Source organism: Triturus cristatus, chromosome 9 (assembly GCF_964204655.1).
Source record: "Triturus cristatus chromosome 9, aTriCri1.1, whole genome shotgun sequence".
In the NCBI taxonomy this organism is placed as follows: domain Eukaryota; kingdom Metazoa; phylum Chordata; class Amphibia; order Caudata; family Salamandridae; genus Triturus; species Triturus cristatus.
Window position 1 is genome coordinate 383,545,579 of NC_140592.1, and position 17,220 is coordinate 383,562,798.

General features: G+C 44.4%; 1 protein-coding gene across 1 annotated transcript in view; it reads right to left on the reverse strand.

The window, feature by feature from the left end:
* The window catches only part of LOC146798004 (cyclin-dependent kinase-like 1), a 327,585-nt gene that overhangs the window by 134,959 nt on the left and 175,406 nt on the right, over positions 1-17,220 (reverse strand). The window contains exons 5-6 of the mRNA XM_085625238.1: positions 5,145-5,235; positions 4,445-4,645 (exon numbers count right to left, since the gene is read on the reverse strand). Of these exons, the coding sequence (XP_085481364.1) occupies positions 4,445-4,645; positions 5,145-5,235 (292 nt within the window). The remainder of the gene's footprint in view (positions 1-4,444; positions 4,646-5,144; positions 5,236-17,220) is intronic.

Here is a 17,220-nt window from a genome sequence, read left to right on the forward strand (position 1 = left end):
ACAGTTAACAAGACTAACAGTGTGACAAACAGTTTTCTTCCACAGATAAGACACTATGTAATGTAACCCTGTATTAACTATGATTGTTTTCTGTGAACGAAAAAGGAAAAGAAATAAGCATCTTGTCTAACTTCAAGGAATCTCTTGTTCCAGATCTCCATCCCTGCAGTACCCTCCCTAATTCTCTTCCCCTCATCTGGCCACTCTGAAACTGTAATTCTAACTGCAACGTTGGTGAAGCCAGAAGGTGAGCATTTTGAGGGTACAGCTCCCAAGGAATGTGGTATTCTGTCTAGGAACTTCCAGCTGCCTGGGCATGTTAATTTCTCCCCCATCTGGAATGCATATTGGGCCTAAGCAGTGAACAATAGGTCCTTGGTGTAGCTGGGAGAGGGTCATCCTGCCAGGATTGGAGGGGCGGAGCTGTTATCTGTAGTTCTTAACATTTCAAAGAAGCTGCCTCAGCACACTCACAAAAAACTTGACACCAGGCTTTTGTCACCTCAGACATCTTGGGACCTGAGCAAGGAGGAAGGACGTTCCAGAACCATCTGTGGGGGTAAAACTCCAGGAGTTTCTTCAAAGCTGGAACCAGGTCTAAACTTAGGGCTGTCAGATCCACTCTTCAGTACACTCCTGGACCTATGGAAGACTTCAGAAAGAATGCCTTGTAGTTCAGGAGACTGCCCTGCTGCTTGAAGACTTCCTTGTTCCTGAGAGGACTGCCCTGCTGCTTGAGGCCTGCCTTGTTTTTCTGATGACTACCCCGCTTCTACCAGACGACTAGCCTGCTGCTTGAGGCCTGCCTTATTATTCAGGGGACCACCTTGCTGCTTGAGGCCTGCCTTACTGTTGAAGGAGAGATGATCATCTCCTTGAGCCTAGGACTACCAGAGTGACTTCAAGGGTCAGTTGGCTGACCCCCTCTTCTAAGCTACAGGGACACAACAAGCCTCAGAGGCCTTCCTGCAATAGCCCAGCTGACCTGCTGCAAAAGGCTCTGCCTGAACCTGCAACTGCACTTGCCTGGACCTGCAACTGGACCTGGTTGAGCCCTGCTGGCCTCTGCTGGTGTGAGTTCCTGATCCCCAAGTTGTGCCTCCCCAGGTCCTGGACCCTTGGCTGGCATCAGTGGAGCTCTTCCTGTAAAATCTTAAAGTTTTGACATCTGTGCGCTGGGCTTTGAGTAGGTAACTTTTTCATTGGGACTAACCTGGTCCCTGGGTCTGGCACCCACTCCATCGCAGTCGACCTGAACTTGTGACTTTGTCACAGTCTACTGTGACCAGAAACCCACAGTTATCTCTTTCTGCTTTTTGGCGCTATTTTTACTTAAACCTTAAAAACTGCATATCTCTGGTTCTACTGGTTGGATTTTTGTCATTTAGGTCACATTCTATGTGTTACATTTTACTCTATCTTTCTAAATTGGTGTGGGATTTTTCTTGTGTTATTATTGTTTGTGTGCTGCATAAATACTTTACGCATTGCCTTAAATTAGCATTTGTGCTAAGCTACCAGAGGATTAAGCACAGGTTAATATAGTGACTTTTGTAGTTCACCCTGACAAGGATTGTGGTTGTTGCTTGAGAAGGGTTTTCACCCACCTTAATCAGAAATCCCAATTTTTTACAATGTGTAGCTGGACTTCTAGGAAGATTTGAAGTCCTTATTGAACCAGAGCACAGGCAAAGATAACACTAGGAAAGTAAATTGCCAGAACATCTAGGGGCATATTTACAAAGAATTGGCGCAGGGCAGAGCCGCAACTCATTTTTCTGCGCTTTCCTACGTCAATTTGAAAAGGCAGGAATGCACCATATTTACAAGATATGGTGCATTCCTGTCCTTTCAGCTAAATATACTCCCTAGCGCAAAGGGCTCAGTGTTCGGATAAACAGACACATAATTTATTGCCAGAACTACTATTTATTCTTCTATTCATCTACCCCTTTTCATTCACACTCTGAAGAATCAATGAATTGATGTGCACAGAGTAGCTCTTTCAGGCTTGGATTTAAAAGCACGCTACGAATTAAGAAAATGTAGGCTTCCTTTTTTCTCAAACCTAAGGTGGCTAGTTTTGCTTTGATAATAGAAGGATGCAAAGCAGGGATCCTTGAACTAGTAGTCCTTTGCTTTGTTTTGAGTGGCAACATATCCAGGGTTCAATCCCTTATGCTCCCATGAAGATCTTTCTTCTTCCATATACCCTTATCTCTATGTTATACTCCAATATCTTTCCATCAGAATAAGATCACTCCCTGTAACCACTTTGCAACTATCCGATTTCCTTCTCAGGGAAGCTCTCTTCTGCTCCTCATCTTGCCTTCCTTCTCTACCTCAGTCCCTCTGCCCATCATCCTGCCTGTGATAACATCACTTTCTCTTCATCCCTTCAAATTCCCAGCGCTGTGTCTCCATATTGCCTCAGAATTACCTTTGGAGCCTGATTACAAGTTGAGGTGTTATTTATCATCCCGATAAATAATGATAACACGGGTAAGTTATTTATCGGGTGCGATAAATATAACCTATTATGAGCTTATGGGGAATAACATGCGGATTTTAATGTTTAATGGAATACCGAGGGCCTCATTTACGAGGACCTAGATGCACTTTTGTGCCGCAGCAGCATCACTTTGTTCAAGCTTTGGTTGCGTAATGTGCCTCAGCATATTTACAAGTCCATGCAAAGCCACATTGCGTGGCTTTTTCATGACCTTGTAAATATCTGCCTCTTTCACGCAGAACACTGCGTGAAAGGGGCGCTCCATGGGTGTTGCTGTGGGTGTTCCCACACAACACCCATGGAATCTGAAGCATTCCCAGATTCGCAAGGAATCGTAAAACTGGGTATGCGTCAGATCCTTACGCCACTCTAAGGGTGGCGTTAGAAAGGTGTAATGAGGAGAAATATCCTCATTTCTCCTCGTTTGTTCCTCTTCCTATGTGTGCTGAATTCTGCAGCACAAATAGAAGGCGGAAATCACCACCATTAATTGATTTTGTGCAGAAAGGTGTCTTCTCCTGCACAAAATCAATCATCCCCTAAATGCAGGCACCCTTGCAACATGGCGCAAGGGTGCCTGCGTTGGCTCTAAGCTGTTTTTTTTAGCACTGGTGCAGGGGTCAGTACAGGAACGCACCATATTCTTGTAAGTACGGAGCTTTCCTGCACTTTTAGAATGACGCAGCACTGCAAAATTGCTTTTGGCACCGTGCTTCACCATTCTATTGTAAATGAGGACCCATATGTTTTGCCCTGTTAAATTTCGACAGATTTGACCTGCTGAAATTTAACGAATGTTTGGTTATTTTACGCATCTGATAATTATTGGCTATGTTAAATAAAACCAAACTCATAATTCCATCGGCACTTGAACAGAGCTTTACGCACGGGACGGAATTAACAACCCAATTTGTAATCAGGCCCTTGGTCTTATGCCTCACCCATTTTTCCTTCCAATCCTCACTATCACTTCTTCCTACTCTTCATTCAAAACACATTTATCTGTTACCAAAGAGATTTGGGGGCATATTCAAAAAAGAAGTGACGGAGCATGGCATTATCCTTGTTGGCGTAATGCCGCACTGAGCCACTTCTAAAACAGGGCTGCACCGTATTAACAAGAATACGGTGCAGCCCTGAATTTCTCCCTGTGCTGGTGCTAAATTTAGCAGCCTAGTGCCAACGCAGGCACCCTTGCACCATAGTTCAAGGGTGCCTGTGTTGAGGGGAAGGATTGATTATGTGCAGGAAGATGTCCCTTCCAGCACATAAACAATCTGAAATGGCATTTTGTAACTTCTATATGATGCACACATAGAATTTACAAAAGAACTCGTCATTTTTTTCTTATGATTGTTTATGCGAAGGAAGGGGCACCTTCCTGCACATAAACAATCAATGGCGTTTTGCTGTTTCTATGTGTGCTGCACAATGCAGCACACTTAGAAACTGCAAAAACGAGGAAAAATAAAGCATTTCTTCTCGTTTCGCCAGAGTAGGACCAGCTTTTTTCGAGTCTTAATTTTGCGCTGCCCCATATTTACGCCACCCTTGTAAATATGGGGCAGCATCAAAATCAATGGGTGTTGCGGTGGAACGCCCACCACAACACCCATTGCCCGCCCCTTTCATGCCAAGTATACTTATTTACAAGGCAGCGTTAAGCCACGTTAAGTGGCTGCTGCCTTCTAAATAAGGGAAAGCCCCTATCGCCACAGGAACGTGGCGATAGGGTCTTGTAAATAAGCCCCTAGGTTTGGTAATTATACATATGCATTTCATTAACTTCGAACCACATTTGTAGCACGCTCCAAAGTGCTTTTGCGTTATCAAAGTGTAACACATTAGAAATACAATTTAAAATCCAATTGAATGTTTCTTCCAGATCCTAACCTCTGGCAGGCAAATAGAGGAGGATACTTAGCTGCTTACCCAGAGTTTTCCTGATGAGGTAGAGCTGGTCCACATCAGAGCGTCCTGGCCACAGAGGGTTCCCAGAGATCAGCTCCGCAAGCACACAGCCAATGGCCCAGACGTCCACTGGGGGTCCATACTGTGTGTCCCCAACAAGCAGCTCGGGGGCCCGGTACCAGCGTGTGGCCACATAATCTGTGTAATAGGCATCAGGTCCAGCTGCAAAGGCGAGGCAGAGTACAGAGTAAAGGTCCTGCAGGTACTCCTTATGTTACCTGACCCTTTCATGTGCTGTTCTGTCACCCACTTTTAACACATCACCCACTTGCAAAGCATTTTGCTCCATTCCTTCCTAACATCCCACATTCCCTATGCAGTCCCAATTTAATATTTTTTGCATGCTATCCATATAATCAATGATATTGCTCAACCCATTTCTCTCCATATTCATTTGCTTACCCAGCTGTATATTTGCCCATCGTACATCCATCCATTCAACCATACATCTAAACCAACCCCTATCTATCTATCTATCCATCCATCCATCCATCCATCCATCCATCCATCTACCTACACACCCACCTATCTATCTACCCGTCCATCCATCTGATTAGATAGATAGCCTGTGCCACCCTCACCCAACCTTGTGTTCAGATGAATCTTCCCTACCAGAACCTCTGGCTCATACCCAGTCCCAACCTTGCTTTCTCACACTTACTGAACATGGTGGCGAACCCGAAGTCACAGAGCTTCACAATGCCTCGCTTGGTGAGCAGGATGTTTTCAGGTTTCACATCTCGGTGGATACACTGTGGAGACAGTGCAGTTAGCAATCTTTCATACAGGTCTACTGCAACTGCATCCTTAGAGCCCAGTTAAGGCGAGTCTCTGCTCCCTTTACAAGGACAACTGAAAACCTTTATATCAGCAACAAGGCTATGTTATGAGTTTAGATTCATTTTCAGGTCATCGTATGGGACAGTCTGTAGGAAATTAAGTTGAAATAAGAGAAACAGATTTGGGAACATCGATTAGCTACTAAATCAGTGCTCCTTTGTGGCTGTCCAGCAACACCCTGTTAAACAATAATTCTGAATTTTTATTAAAGGCAGGCCGCTTTATTGTGGCTGCTTGGTTTCCTTTCCTTGGAAAGTTCTGTAAAGTTTGGGCACGTGACGCATATTCTTCACGTTCAACATATATTCACTGTTTAACTTTCATGCAAACTTAATGAAGGACGAGCTGAGACTCATGCCATTAAACATCTTTATTCAAGAATACGTAGGACACGTGACCCAAAGTATAGTAGAAACCCTATGCCAGTCACTGACAATAGTGAGACGGCAGCTCACCCTATAATCAGCTGGGAGCAACATCAATTGGACTGAGAAAGGTGATTATTATCCCCAAAACGTGTTCTAACATTTCTAAGGATAGAGGGTACTTTCTAGGTGCCTGGGGGTATGGTGACATTGACGAAAGGCCCTAAAGTGGACTAGTGTAGTAGAGTCAACTCATAAAGTATACAAGGTTCAGACCACAATTTATCAGGAAGCAACTTCCCCCCCTATATTTCTACAAAGTTGATCTTTCTGGTATTTGTGGCATCAGCATTTCTACAATCAACCACCGCAGGGATAGTGAGTGCCAAGAGTGTACTACGTGGAAAAAAAATCCTGATATGAAATAATTCATCTTCCTTGTGCTTATAATATCACCCCACGTGACTGCTTCGCCATGTTTTCTATATGTTTCGATTTGAGGTTTGGGTGTCCTCGGGAATAGAAGCTTTGCAATTGGAATTTGAGGAGATCGTTTATTTGTTCTGTTCAGGTTGCTAATGGCATAGAAATATAGGCCACAAGACAGAAAGATCATTGCCAGTGTCTAGTAGCACTTAGAATATTTCTTAAATGTCAATTTAATTTTTTTATTGCTATTCTGCTGCTTCACAATGTGTGCCATTCTAAGCTAGATATCAATGTCTTTGGAATTCTGGCAGAGTGAGTTAGTTCTTCTGAACAGAGAATAGTAATGTATTGTTGCACTGTGCCAAAGATGTTTTCACATAAGAAGCAATTAAGCGAAGTACATAGGCTGACTCTCCAAAAAGAGGAACTACAGTTTGTACATGTGAGCTTATGATTTTACCAAACATATTAATTAATTTTGGGCTCCCTAAAGTCCCAAACAGTATGGTAGCAAATCTAAAAAAAGAAACAAGTTACCTGCCTGTAAGCATGGCTTTGCAGCTTGAAACTGTTCTAGCTTCACATGCTGTGCACGATTCTGCCATCTAATGGTTGGGGCAGGACATGATTGCAGTAGTTTATTTGCCATGGGCTTCCACTTGGGGAGTATTGTATGACTCCCTATAATATGGACAGGTAGCCCACAATATCTCCTTATGTGATTTCCATTTAAAAACATTTTCCCCACCAGGGAGGTAGGAAGGCTGAATGTGAATCTGAAGAGTTTTTTTTTTTTTTTTTAAATTTTATTTTATTTTGCAGTTTGTACACCTCATAAATAATAAAACACATCAACATAGATAAATAACAAGCGAATGCAATGAGCCATACATGGGATACAGTAAATATTTTTTAAAAGCAGATTTAAATTTTTTTTTTTTTTTAGACCCAGGTCAGCTATTTACTAGTCATCCCCCTCCAGATTGAAATCGGCGCCCAAAAATTGTGGCCGAAGTCGCGCATTTTTTTACCCTTCAGTTCATACAATCCGGTCTCAATGTTATGGATACTCAACAGCCTAGAGAGCCACATTTGAAATGAGGGGGCCATAGTATCTTTCCAGCCTGAGGAGATTAAAATCCTCAGTACCGCAACCGACATAAAAACCAACGCTTCTTCGGTTTGAGACATGTTTTGCTTACTATCACAACCCAGCAGCATCAGGGTAGGAGATAGATCGATCTTATGACCTAGCAGCCCCTCCCAAAACTTACAGACTTCCCTCTGTACTGAGGCAAGCGAGCTACAATGAAAAAACATATGCAGAAGGTCAGCTTGCCCTGCATTACATCTAGGACATCCATCATCCCCCCTGACCCCCCAAGCATATAATTTAGCTGGAGAATGATAAAGATTAAATATGGTTTTATAATGCTGGGCCCTCAGGTTAGTAGATCTAAAAACTTTTTTATTCAGGGAAATGGCCAGGTCAAGGTCAGCATCAGGGTCATCTAGTTTCCGAGCCAGAGATACTTCCGATTTTTCCATATCATCTGGTATTTCCAAGATAAGCTGCCTATATACCAATTTAATCTTTTTTGGCCCCGCCAGTAGCAGTTCAATGACCGAAACAATCTCCATCGACAGGGGTTTTGGCCTCACTGCCTTTAATGCCCGTGCGACTTGACCATACAAGAACCACTGATTAGTCGGAATCCCAAATAGATATTGGATAGTATCAAAACCAAGCGGAGCATGGTTCCCCCAAATATCGCCGAGAGACCTAATACCAAAATTTCTCCACATCTGTAGATTCCTGTGAGACCCAACAGAGGGGAGTAAACTAGAGTTACAGAGCTGGAGATAACGATTTACCTTTGGGATTTTACATAGCTTCGAAATAGACCTCCATACCTCCCAAACCCCTTCCAGAATCTTCAAACGAGGCCTCTTATAATACCGACGATCCACCTCACGCCACAACAACCCAACAGCCTGTTCCCCGATTAGCAGCTCAAAGATAGAAGGTAGATCCAGGGCTGACAAATTAACACCATCAGGGTTTGCCTCTTGTTGGAACAGAATGGAGGGCTGGCGAGGCAAGATGGCGGCCCCGTAATCGAGGCCGACGCAGCAGTGCAGTGAGGGCAGTGAGTTAAGCCCCCGAGGTGTGCTTCTCGTAGTCACGGCCCCGCCAATCCCATCGGAAACAACAGATCACGGAAATCGGCTATGCCGACAGCACTCACCGGGTGTCAGCAGCTAAAGCAGGTGAAGCAGGCTCTCCGGCTCGCCCTGGCCGCGTTTGCAGCGGTTCTTTCTGCCTGCGGAATACGCGAACTCTGCGGAAGGGAGGAGAGGTGGAGCCTGGTTCCGAGGCTTCGGAGAACGACGACGCGCCGCCCCCAGCTTGGGAAGCCGTACAGAGGCAGTCGAGGAAATCAAGCACTGGAGCTGAGAGAGCCGAGTGTGCAGAGAGCGGAGAGCAGTGAGCTGAGAGTGCAGAGCGCTGTTATGCCTCCTAAACTGGCCGCGGGGGGTAAATCAATGCCCAACAGGAAAAAATCTCAAAGAGAAGCGATAGAGCCAGAAGGAGCGGAGGACTCACAAGGACCTCAAATGTTATCTGCACAGCCTAAGAAAAAGCAGCAGGCGGCAGGTAAGACCCGGCTGGCGGCAGCATCAATTGCAGACATTTTCCCCAAGGTGGGGAAGGAAATGGAAAAAGAAAGGGAGAAGGAGAAGGTGGTGGAGCTACTGGGGGTTGGTGCAAATCCCTTGGTGGATACTATTCCTAGTAACCCGTGTTCGATCTCAGAGGAAGGCACTGCCCCCATTGTTCCTCCCGGTTTATCTATGGTATCTATAGCACCTGCCATATCTTCAGATGCTATGGCTGTCCCCGAAGAGCAGACCCCCGGGGGTACCTTCGGAGCCCCCCTAGATACGGGGAAGGAGAGCGGGAGTACATTGGAAAATCAGCCAGGGTCAAGAATTGAAGTAAATACTGAGCTACAGAAAACTGACCTGTTGCCAACTGGCGTAACTGTCGATAAGGAAAAAGTCCCAAGTGAATACTATTTCTCAGTTTTCAATGGTGCGGAGTGGTCCGAAGAAGAAGAGCACAGTTCCTACTTAAGCTCTGAATCAGAGGAGGCTCTTCCATCAACTTCTGTGCGGCCCCCGGTGGCTAAAAACCAGTCTCTGAAAATTGGTCACTCTTCCCGTGAATTGAGTTGGGATCACACTCCCGACTTGGCATTGCAGGGAGGATCTGTAGCGGATGGCTCTGATCGTCCCCTCCTGGAAGCCATACATCAGGAGATTCTGGCCCACAGAGAAGAAACGCGCCAGGATAATCGCAAAGCCCAGGCTGCCATGAGAAAGATGCAGGGAGTGGTGAGAAAGCTTTCGAAAGCTTGTACTAACATGGCCGATAGAGTTTCAAATCTGGAGGAGAGGGTGGTGTCTACGGAGGCCGAGGTAGCCGAGGCTACTAGCAAAGTGAACGCCCATTGCTCTCAGGTTACGGACTTGCAATGGAAAATGGAAGAGATGGAGAACAGGCTCCGGAGAAATAACCTGAGGGTCTTGGGGATCCCGGAGGGGATGGAAGGGCCGGACATAAAAGTATTTATAATTAAACTATTTGATCAAGCATTTCCTGAGCTCGCAAGCTGGAATTGGGCCAATGAGATCCAACGAGTTCATCGTACCCCCTTTAAGATTCGGCCCAATGCTAAGGAAGGTGATAAACCCCGGGCAGTGTTGATATTTTTTGGAAACTTTATTTTGAGACAGTCTATTGCTGAAAAAGCTAGGCCAGATGCTAGGAGGAATGGTGATGGGTTCTCCTTCTTTGTCCGACCGGACTATTGCCACACGACTGTGGAAAGAAGATGGCGCTTGAGGGAAATGATCAAACTATTCCAGGAGAAGAGGATCCAGGCCTTTCTTGTTAATCTGGCTCAGTTAAAAGTGGTTAACGGAGGGAGGACCTTCTTCTTTTCTTCAGAAATGAAAGCGAAGGAGTATTTGGCTTCTTTGGATAGGAAGACTGACTAGCCGTTAGACTGGACTTCGGGTGTTAATCTCTCTTACATTGGGGTGACGGATTGCTGATCATTTTGTTGAGTTAAAAGGGGGGGAGGGGAAAAAAAAAAATAAGATATTGTTATAGCTAAGGGGCGTCTAAGGGTTTTTTAGATATTTGGTTTTGCCCACACTCACGTACTGCACTACCATCATATGCTCAGACTTTCTCTGAGCGCTTCACTTAGGGGGGTCCTGGGGAGGGATAGCCTCAGGGGTGGGGTTCTCACCAGTAGGGAGGGAGTTCAGGGTGGCTGGGTGGGAGGCGGAGGTGTGGGGCTCGACGGGGGAAAAAGTGGGGTAAATAATGCAGTTTGTTTCACTTTGTTTATCTTTTTTTTCTTTCTTTTCTTTATTTGTCAGATATTGGCGTTAGTGCTTCAGAAACAGTTTGAAAAGCAGGTTCATAGTGTTGTTGATTTGTCATCTCAAGATGGTCTGCATTAGGGTCTGTTCTTTAAATATAGGTGGGCTCAATGACTGGAAGAAACGTCTAAGATTGGGTCATTTTACTAAGAATAATAGAATTGATATACTTTGCCTTCAGGAGACCCATCTCCCTTGGTCTAAAAGGAAGTTATTGTCTCTTACTGGTTTTGAGTTGGTAGCATGTTCCACTCAATCCTTTACAACTAGGGGGGTCGCCATTTTAGTTAAAAAAACTCTTGGTGGGGTCAGAAGGACTAAATCAGATAGCAACGGTAGATGGGTTCTGGTCGAACTCGAAAGCGGCCAGACACTCTGTACGGTGTATGGCTCAAATGAAGACGATCCGGAGCTATTTGATTTTTTAGAATTAGAACTCGCGTCCTGGCCTGCCCCCATCATCATGTGTGGTGATTTCAATATTTCTGCTGATTGGAGTGATATCGGCTCGTATCAGGGTAGAAAACCAAGAGTGTTTAGGGCAATAAAAGCCCTCATTAATTCACATGGGCTTAAGGATGTATGGGACGCAGAAGAGCCATTAAATCATGGTTATACTTACTTCTCAAATCCCCACCAGAAATTCTCTAAATTGGACTATTTTTTCATCTCGATCAATGAACTAAACAAGGTTGGAATAACGAAACCGCCAAAGATATTGTCTGATCATAATCCGCTTATATTGTCCTATGAAATATCCGGATCTGATAGGACCAGGTCTAGGTGGACTTTTGAGAGGCAACTACTGGGAGATGCCAGATTCACTGCGCATATTTTGAAATGGACAGATTCGTTTTTCGCTGCCAATCGCTATAGTGCCTCCAGGATTACTGTCTGGGACTCTTTTAAAGCGGCTTTAAGGGGGGAAACTATAGGTTTCGGGGCAAGACTAAGAAAGGAGGATAAGAGGGAATGCGAGAAATTAGTAGATATTCTGACTATAGCCGAAGAACAGCATATGAGGGATATAATTATGGGTAGAGATAGCAGGAAGAGCCAGAATGAGTTATTAAAAACTAGAGCCGAACTCCAGAAATCTATGACTCATAAAGCCTCAGCAGAGTATCAGACTTCCCGGGCTAAACGATATGAAACGGGGGAGCAGGCAGGAAGAGTGCTGGCCCTTCAAATAAGACAGGGGAGAGCTAGGAACATGATATCCTTGATTGAGGAAAATGGCAAGATATTTACTCAGCCAAATGAGATTCTACAGGCCTTCAAAGATTTCTATCAGCGCCTGTATGACGAAGGAGCCCAGATCGATAAACAAGTCCTCGATGTGGTCGATAATGGCCCCCGTCTTAACACCTCGGAGAAGGATGAACTAGATAGGGATATTAGTGAGGGGGAAATCTTAGAAGCTTTGCATGAATTAACTTCTGGTAAGGCCGCTGGCCCGGATGGGATTCCCTTGGAAGTATATAAAAGTCTTGAACCGGTAGTCATTCCATTATTAGTGGATCTGTTCAATGGAATAATGTGTTCGGGAGTGGTCCCAGTCTCTTGGCGAGAAACTAACATCGTGGTTTTTCACAAGAAGGGTAAACCTGCGGAGAAACTTGGCTCTTATCGCCCGATTTCGCTCATAAATGCAGACACGAAGCTATACTCTAAGGTATGGGCAAGGAGATTGGGCAGGATCATTGGCGGTCTAGTCTCCCCCTGGCAACATGGTTTTATTCCGGGCCGCGGTACAACTGACCATGTTAGAAGAGCTATAGCGCTGTTTGACGCCCGGGGGGCAGGGGGAGGCAGGATTGCCATGATCCTGCTCGATGCAGAAAAAGCCTTCGACAGGGTTGTCTGAGATTTTCTTTGGGGCGTATTGGTGGGGAGAGGATTTGGTGAAAAGGTTATCAGAGCGCTCAAAGCTATGTATGTCGATCCCGTTGCCAGGGTGGTGGTTATGGGCGAGAGCTCCGAGAAACTAGATATTAAGAGGGGCACTCGCCAAGGCTGCCCCTGTTCCCCTATCCTCTTCGCGCTTTATATAGACCCCCTTATTCAGAAAATTTTGGGGTCTCCCAGGATTAGCCCGGTGGTTTGTAATGGCCATACTAGTAAAATTCTGGCCTATGCCGACGACCTGGCAATATTTACAGATAAGCCTCAGCAGGCGCTTACGGCCTTGGTTGAAATAGCGGAGGAATTCGGTAAGAGGTCGGGTTACCTTCTTAATGAGGCCAAAACCCAAATAATTTGTTCTCCAAATATAGTAAAAAATGACTCAAGGTTTGTGGATTCAGCAACCTATTTAGGGATTAAGATCAATGCCTCAGTTGGGGAAATAATAGCTGAGAATTACCCCGCAATTATAAAATCCATTGAAAAAGAGCTAAAGAGGATAGACGTGCTACACCTTTCTTTGATTGGGCGTGTTAATGTATTAAAAATGTCTATCTTCCCTAGAGTTCTCTATCTGTTTAGGGCCATACCCTTATTTTTGGATGATAAAATTATCAAAAGGTTGGAGTCTATCTTTATCAAATTCGTCTGGCAGTATGGCAGGATTAGGCGATCAACAAATTATATGTCCCTCCCTAGGGAAAGGGGTGGTTTGGCCTTACCAAATCTAAGATTGTATCATTGGTCATGCCTTTTGACTCAAATGTCCATTCTGTTCCAACAAGGGGGAATCTGAAGAGTTTTAATTGAGAGGCCATCCCTGCAACTAAGTAACTATGGGGCTGATTTGTAACTTGGTGGACGGATTGTACTCCTTCACGGCGACAGAGTATATTGCTCCATCAGGGCGATAGAGTAAATAACTCCTTCGCCCTGACAGAGTACCGGCCTGCCAAATTTAGAAATGTCCGTCAACCCAATGGACATTTCTACCAATCCCAGGAACTGCCGTTAAGGCAGTTCTTGTGAATGTATTGGAACATGATGAAGCCACACGGTAAAGTTTCAATAATTTATTTTTATTTTCAAAAACAAAACCCCAAAGTGGGATTTTGAAAATAAAAAAAAGCAATTCCCCCGCTCGCCATTGGAGACATCTACAATGGCATGGGGGGGGGGGGGGGGGCATCTTTCCTTTTTACTGTCCCTTAACACCAGAGATTGCGATGGGTAGTAAAAAACAGCTATATGTCTTCCATCCCCACATTTGCGCCTTCCCAAAAAAATGTAGTATCTGGTACAACAAACATTTGTTTTTCTGTACACTCCTTTTGTGTTGTGCTCTAATGTTTGATAAACGCACTCTAATAGATACATAACTTAACCCTGCATCTAACAAGTTAACTAAGGTATGCTCACTGTTTCACTAGTCTGTCCAAGTGATTATTTCTGCAGCACCAATTAAAGTAGCTACGCTATTTTTCCTCATAACATTTTCGAGTTGATGTGTTTCTTGCCCCTTTAATAATAGCAATAAATGTATCTGGTAAGTTTAGGTGCCCTAATTCCACAACTTGGATTTGAGGCTCTATATGGTTATCTGCCCCCTTTACATTGTCAGCAAGTCACTGTGTACGAGAAGAATTATGCTGTGCTGGTCAGACATTTCCTTGAGATGTGAGTGCCAAATTTGGCATGGCCATTTCGGTGCTATTACTACAAGTGTCATGTTGGATGGTTTGCATCTGTTTATACCAGTATGGGAGGAAATGCATAGGCAAATCTCCTATACCAATCTATAAACCGTGCATTTCCCTGTGGATGGTTATAACTGGAGGTGAAGTTTTGGCGTTTTGCGTTTTCTTGTGTGGTTAAAAGAATTACCTCCGACTGTCCTAATGTTTTGCTTAATTTGTCTGCTTGAACACCGTCCACACCTGCCACGTGGTTTGCTAGCAATGGAATTCCCTTTGAAACTGTCATTTCCATATTTCTGGTGCTAAATTAGATAATAGCATATCGCTCTTCCTCCTTACTTTTTGGGGTAAAACATGGGTATTGTGTTGTCTGATAAGCTCTCAAAAAGATTGGGGCATATTACCAAGGGCCGGCGATAAATATCGCAAAGCGCTTAGCGCTTGCATATTTATCGCCAGCTATCTCTGGAATTTATCGTCCGGTTAGCGCGTTATCAACAACGCGCATCGCCGAGGCAATAAAAATTCCAGCGATAGTGTGGATATAGCCGTTTTCCATGGTGGAAAACGGCGATATCCTAGATGATAGGGCCTGTGGTCTTAGCCACAGAATCCACCCCCCATGTTAAGTATACCTTAGTCAGGAATTTAACAGACGTTAAATTCCTGCGTTAAGGCATACTTAACGCGATTTAAATAATCGCTACCCTTCCTTGTTAATATCGCGAAGCTGCCTTCGCGATATTTTCGCTGGTTGGTTTCACAGCCACGCCTACTTTGCATCTCATAAGCGATGTAAAGTTAGATGTGCTGGAAACGGGCGCTAAGTCAGCAAAACACGCAATAGCGTGTCTTTGCTGATAAGGCGATAAAATTATTGCCGCTTTTCGGCCGAAAACGGCCGCAAAAGCGGCGATAATTTTATAGCGCCGCCTTGTTAATATGCCCCATTGTTTTTTATTCTTTCTTGGTGAATATTTGTGTTTTTCTTGAAAAATGATTTTTAACTTTAAGAAATGCATGTGCTGCAATGCATCTCTTTCAGACTCTTGGCCTCTGATCCAAAGAATATTCATATGTGCTGCCCATCCCTGGTGTGATGCATCCTTTGTGATGCTAAAATGTGGTATTGGTAGGTGAAACCTTCTTCCGTTTATCATATTGTATGAGCGCCATCATTGTCTCTCCTTCTGTACAGCCACTAAATCGTCCCAGTTCCCCTTAGTTTTTTACCATTGACTGTTTAACCATTCGTAAAATGGTTTGAAATGGAAAAGAGCATTCGTAATAAATTAAATACATATAGTCATCATCCCTAACAATGTCATTACATTCCTCACTGTCAGAGACGTCTGGTAGAGGAGAATTTGTTTCTGAAATGCTTTTACTCTATTTTAAAATCAGTTTTGTAGTGCACGCTTACATATCCGACATTGCCTGCTGGACATTCTTTACTTTCTCCAGATGTAGGAGAGGATTTTTTCTATGTTGATTGTGAAACCCAACTTAAAAAAAGTATGTCCCACCAACTGTATGTCTGTTTGACATTGCTACAATGAACCTGGCTTCTCCGGCATATGCTCTAAGCAATGATAAACATGAATGTTTGCTTCTCAAGTATGCTGCTACTGCAGTAAGTGTTTAGAAACCCTCATGGCCCAGACTTGATTCCAAAGGAAAGAACTTTGAATTGGTAAAGTATTCCCTTCATTTCAAACCATAAGTATTTGGGGCATTTTGGATGCAGTGGGATGTGAAAATATGCATCGTACAGGTCTACTGTTGCCAAAAACTTGTTCTCTTGTAGCAAGGAAATCACCTACAGAAGAGATGTCAGTTGGGACCTCTGCATTTTGATGAACCTGATTACAAAGCACAAGAGCAGTATCGGTCTCAGAGTCAAGTACTGTTTGGGAATTAAGAAGTATACTTAGAACACTCTAGGGGCATATGTACAAGCCCCTGTCACCACCACCACCTCACTTATAGTGACTTTGTGGTGGTGATAGGGGCTGTGCCTTATGTACAAGGCAGCGTTAAGCCACTTAACGTGGCTTAACGCTGCCTTGTACATAAGGCCCCCTTTCACGCTATGGTTAGCATGAAAGGGGTGGGCAGTGGGTGTTGCGGAGGGTGTTCCACCGCAACACCAAATCATTTTGACGCTGCCCCCTATGTACAAGGGTGGCGAACATAAGAGGCAGTCCCAAAATTAAGACCAGGTAAAAACTGGTCTTCAGATGGCGAAACGAGGAGAAATGCATTGTTTCTCCTCGTTTTTGCTTTTTCCATGTGTGCTGCCTTGTGCAACACACATGGAAAAAGCAAAATGCCATTGTTTGTTTATGTACAGGAAGGTGTCCCTTCCTATACATAAACAAACTTTTAAAAAGAAATGCCATTTTGTCAATTTCATGTGTGCTGCATGAAGCAGCACGCATGAAAGTGACAGAATGGCATTTCTAGTATTGCTTATGTGCAGGAAGGGACACCTTCCTACAAACAAACAATCCTCCTCTGCACGCAGACACCTTTGCACTCTGGTGCAAGGGTGCCTGCGTTGGCGCTAAGTTGCTAAACTTAGCACCATGGCAGGGGGAAACGCAAGGCTGCACCACATTCTTGTAAATATAGTTCAGCCTTGCATTTCAGAAGTGGAGGAGAGAGGCGTTAAGCCAGGAAGGCTAACGCCTCTCTCCTCCACTTGCTTGCACATATCCCTCTCTAGTGTCCAAGGGCCAGATGTACGACCCTTTTTTGCGGCCGCAAACGTGAGAACCTCCCGTTTGCGGCCGCAAAAAAGGGTAATAGCATGCACAAATGCTATTTGGAGATTCCCTGACTCGCAAAATAGCATTTGCGACTCTTGCTATTAGGAAGGGGCGTCCCTTCCTAATAGCGAGTCAACATGCTATGTACTAGTGTTTTGCTACCGCATTTGCGGCCTCAAAACACTCGCAGTTTACCACCTTCTTCAAGTAGGTGGTAAACCACTCGCAAAGGGGAAGGGGACCCCTTCTCTTTTGTGAATATGTGGTAAAAT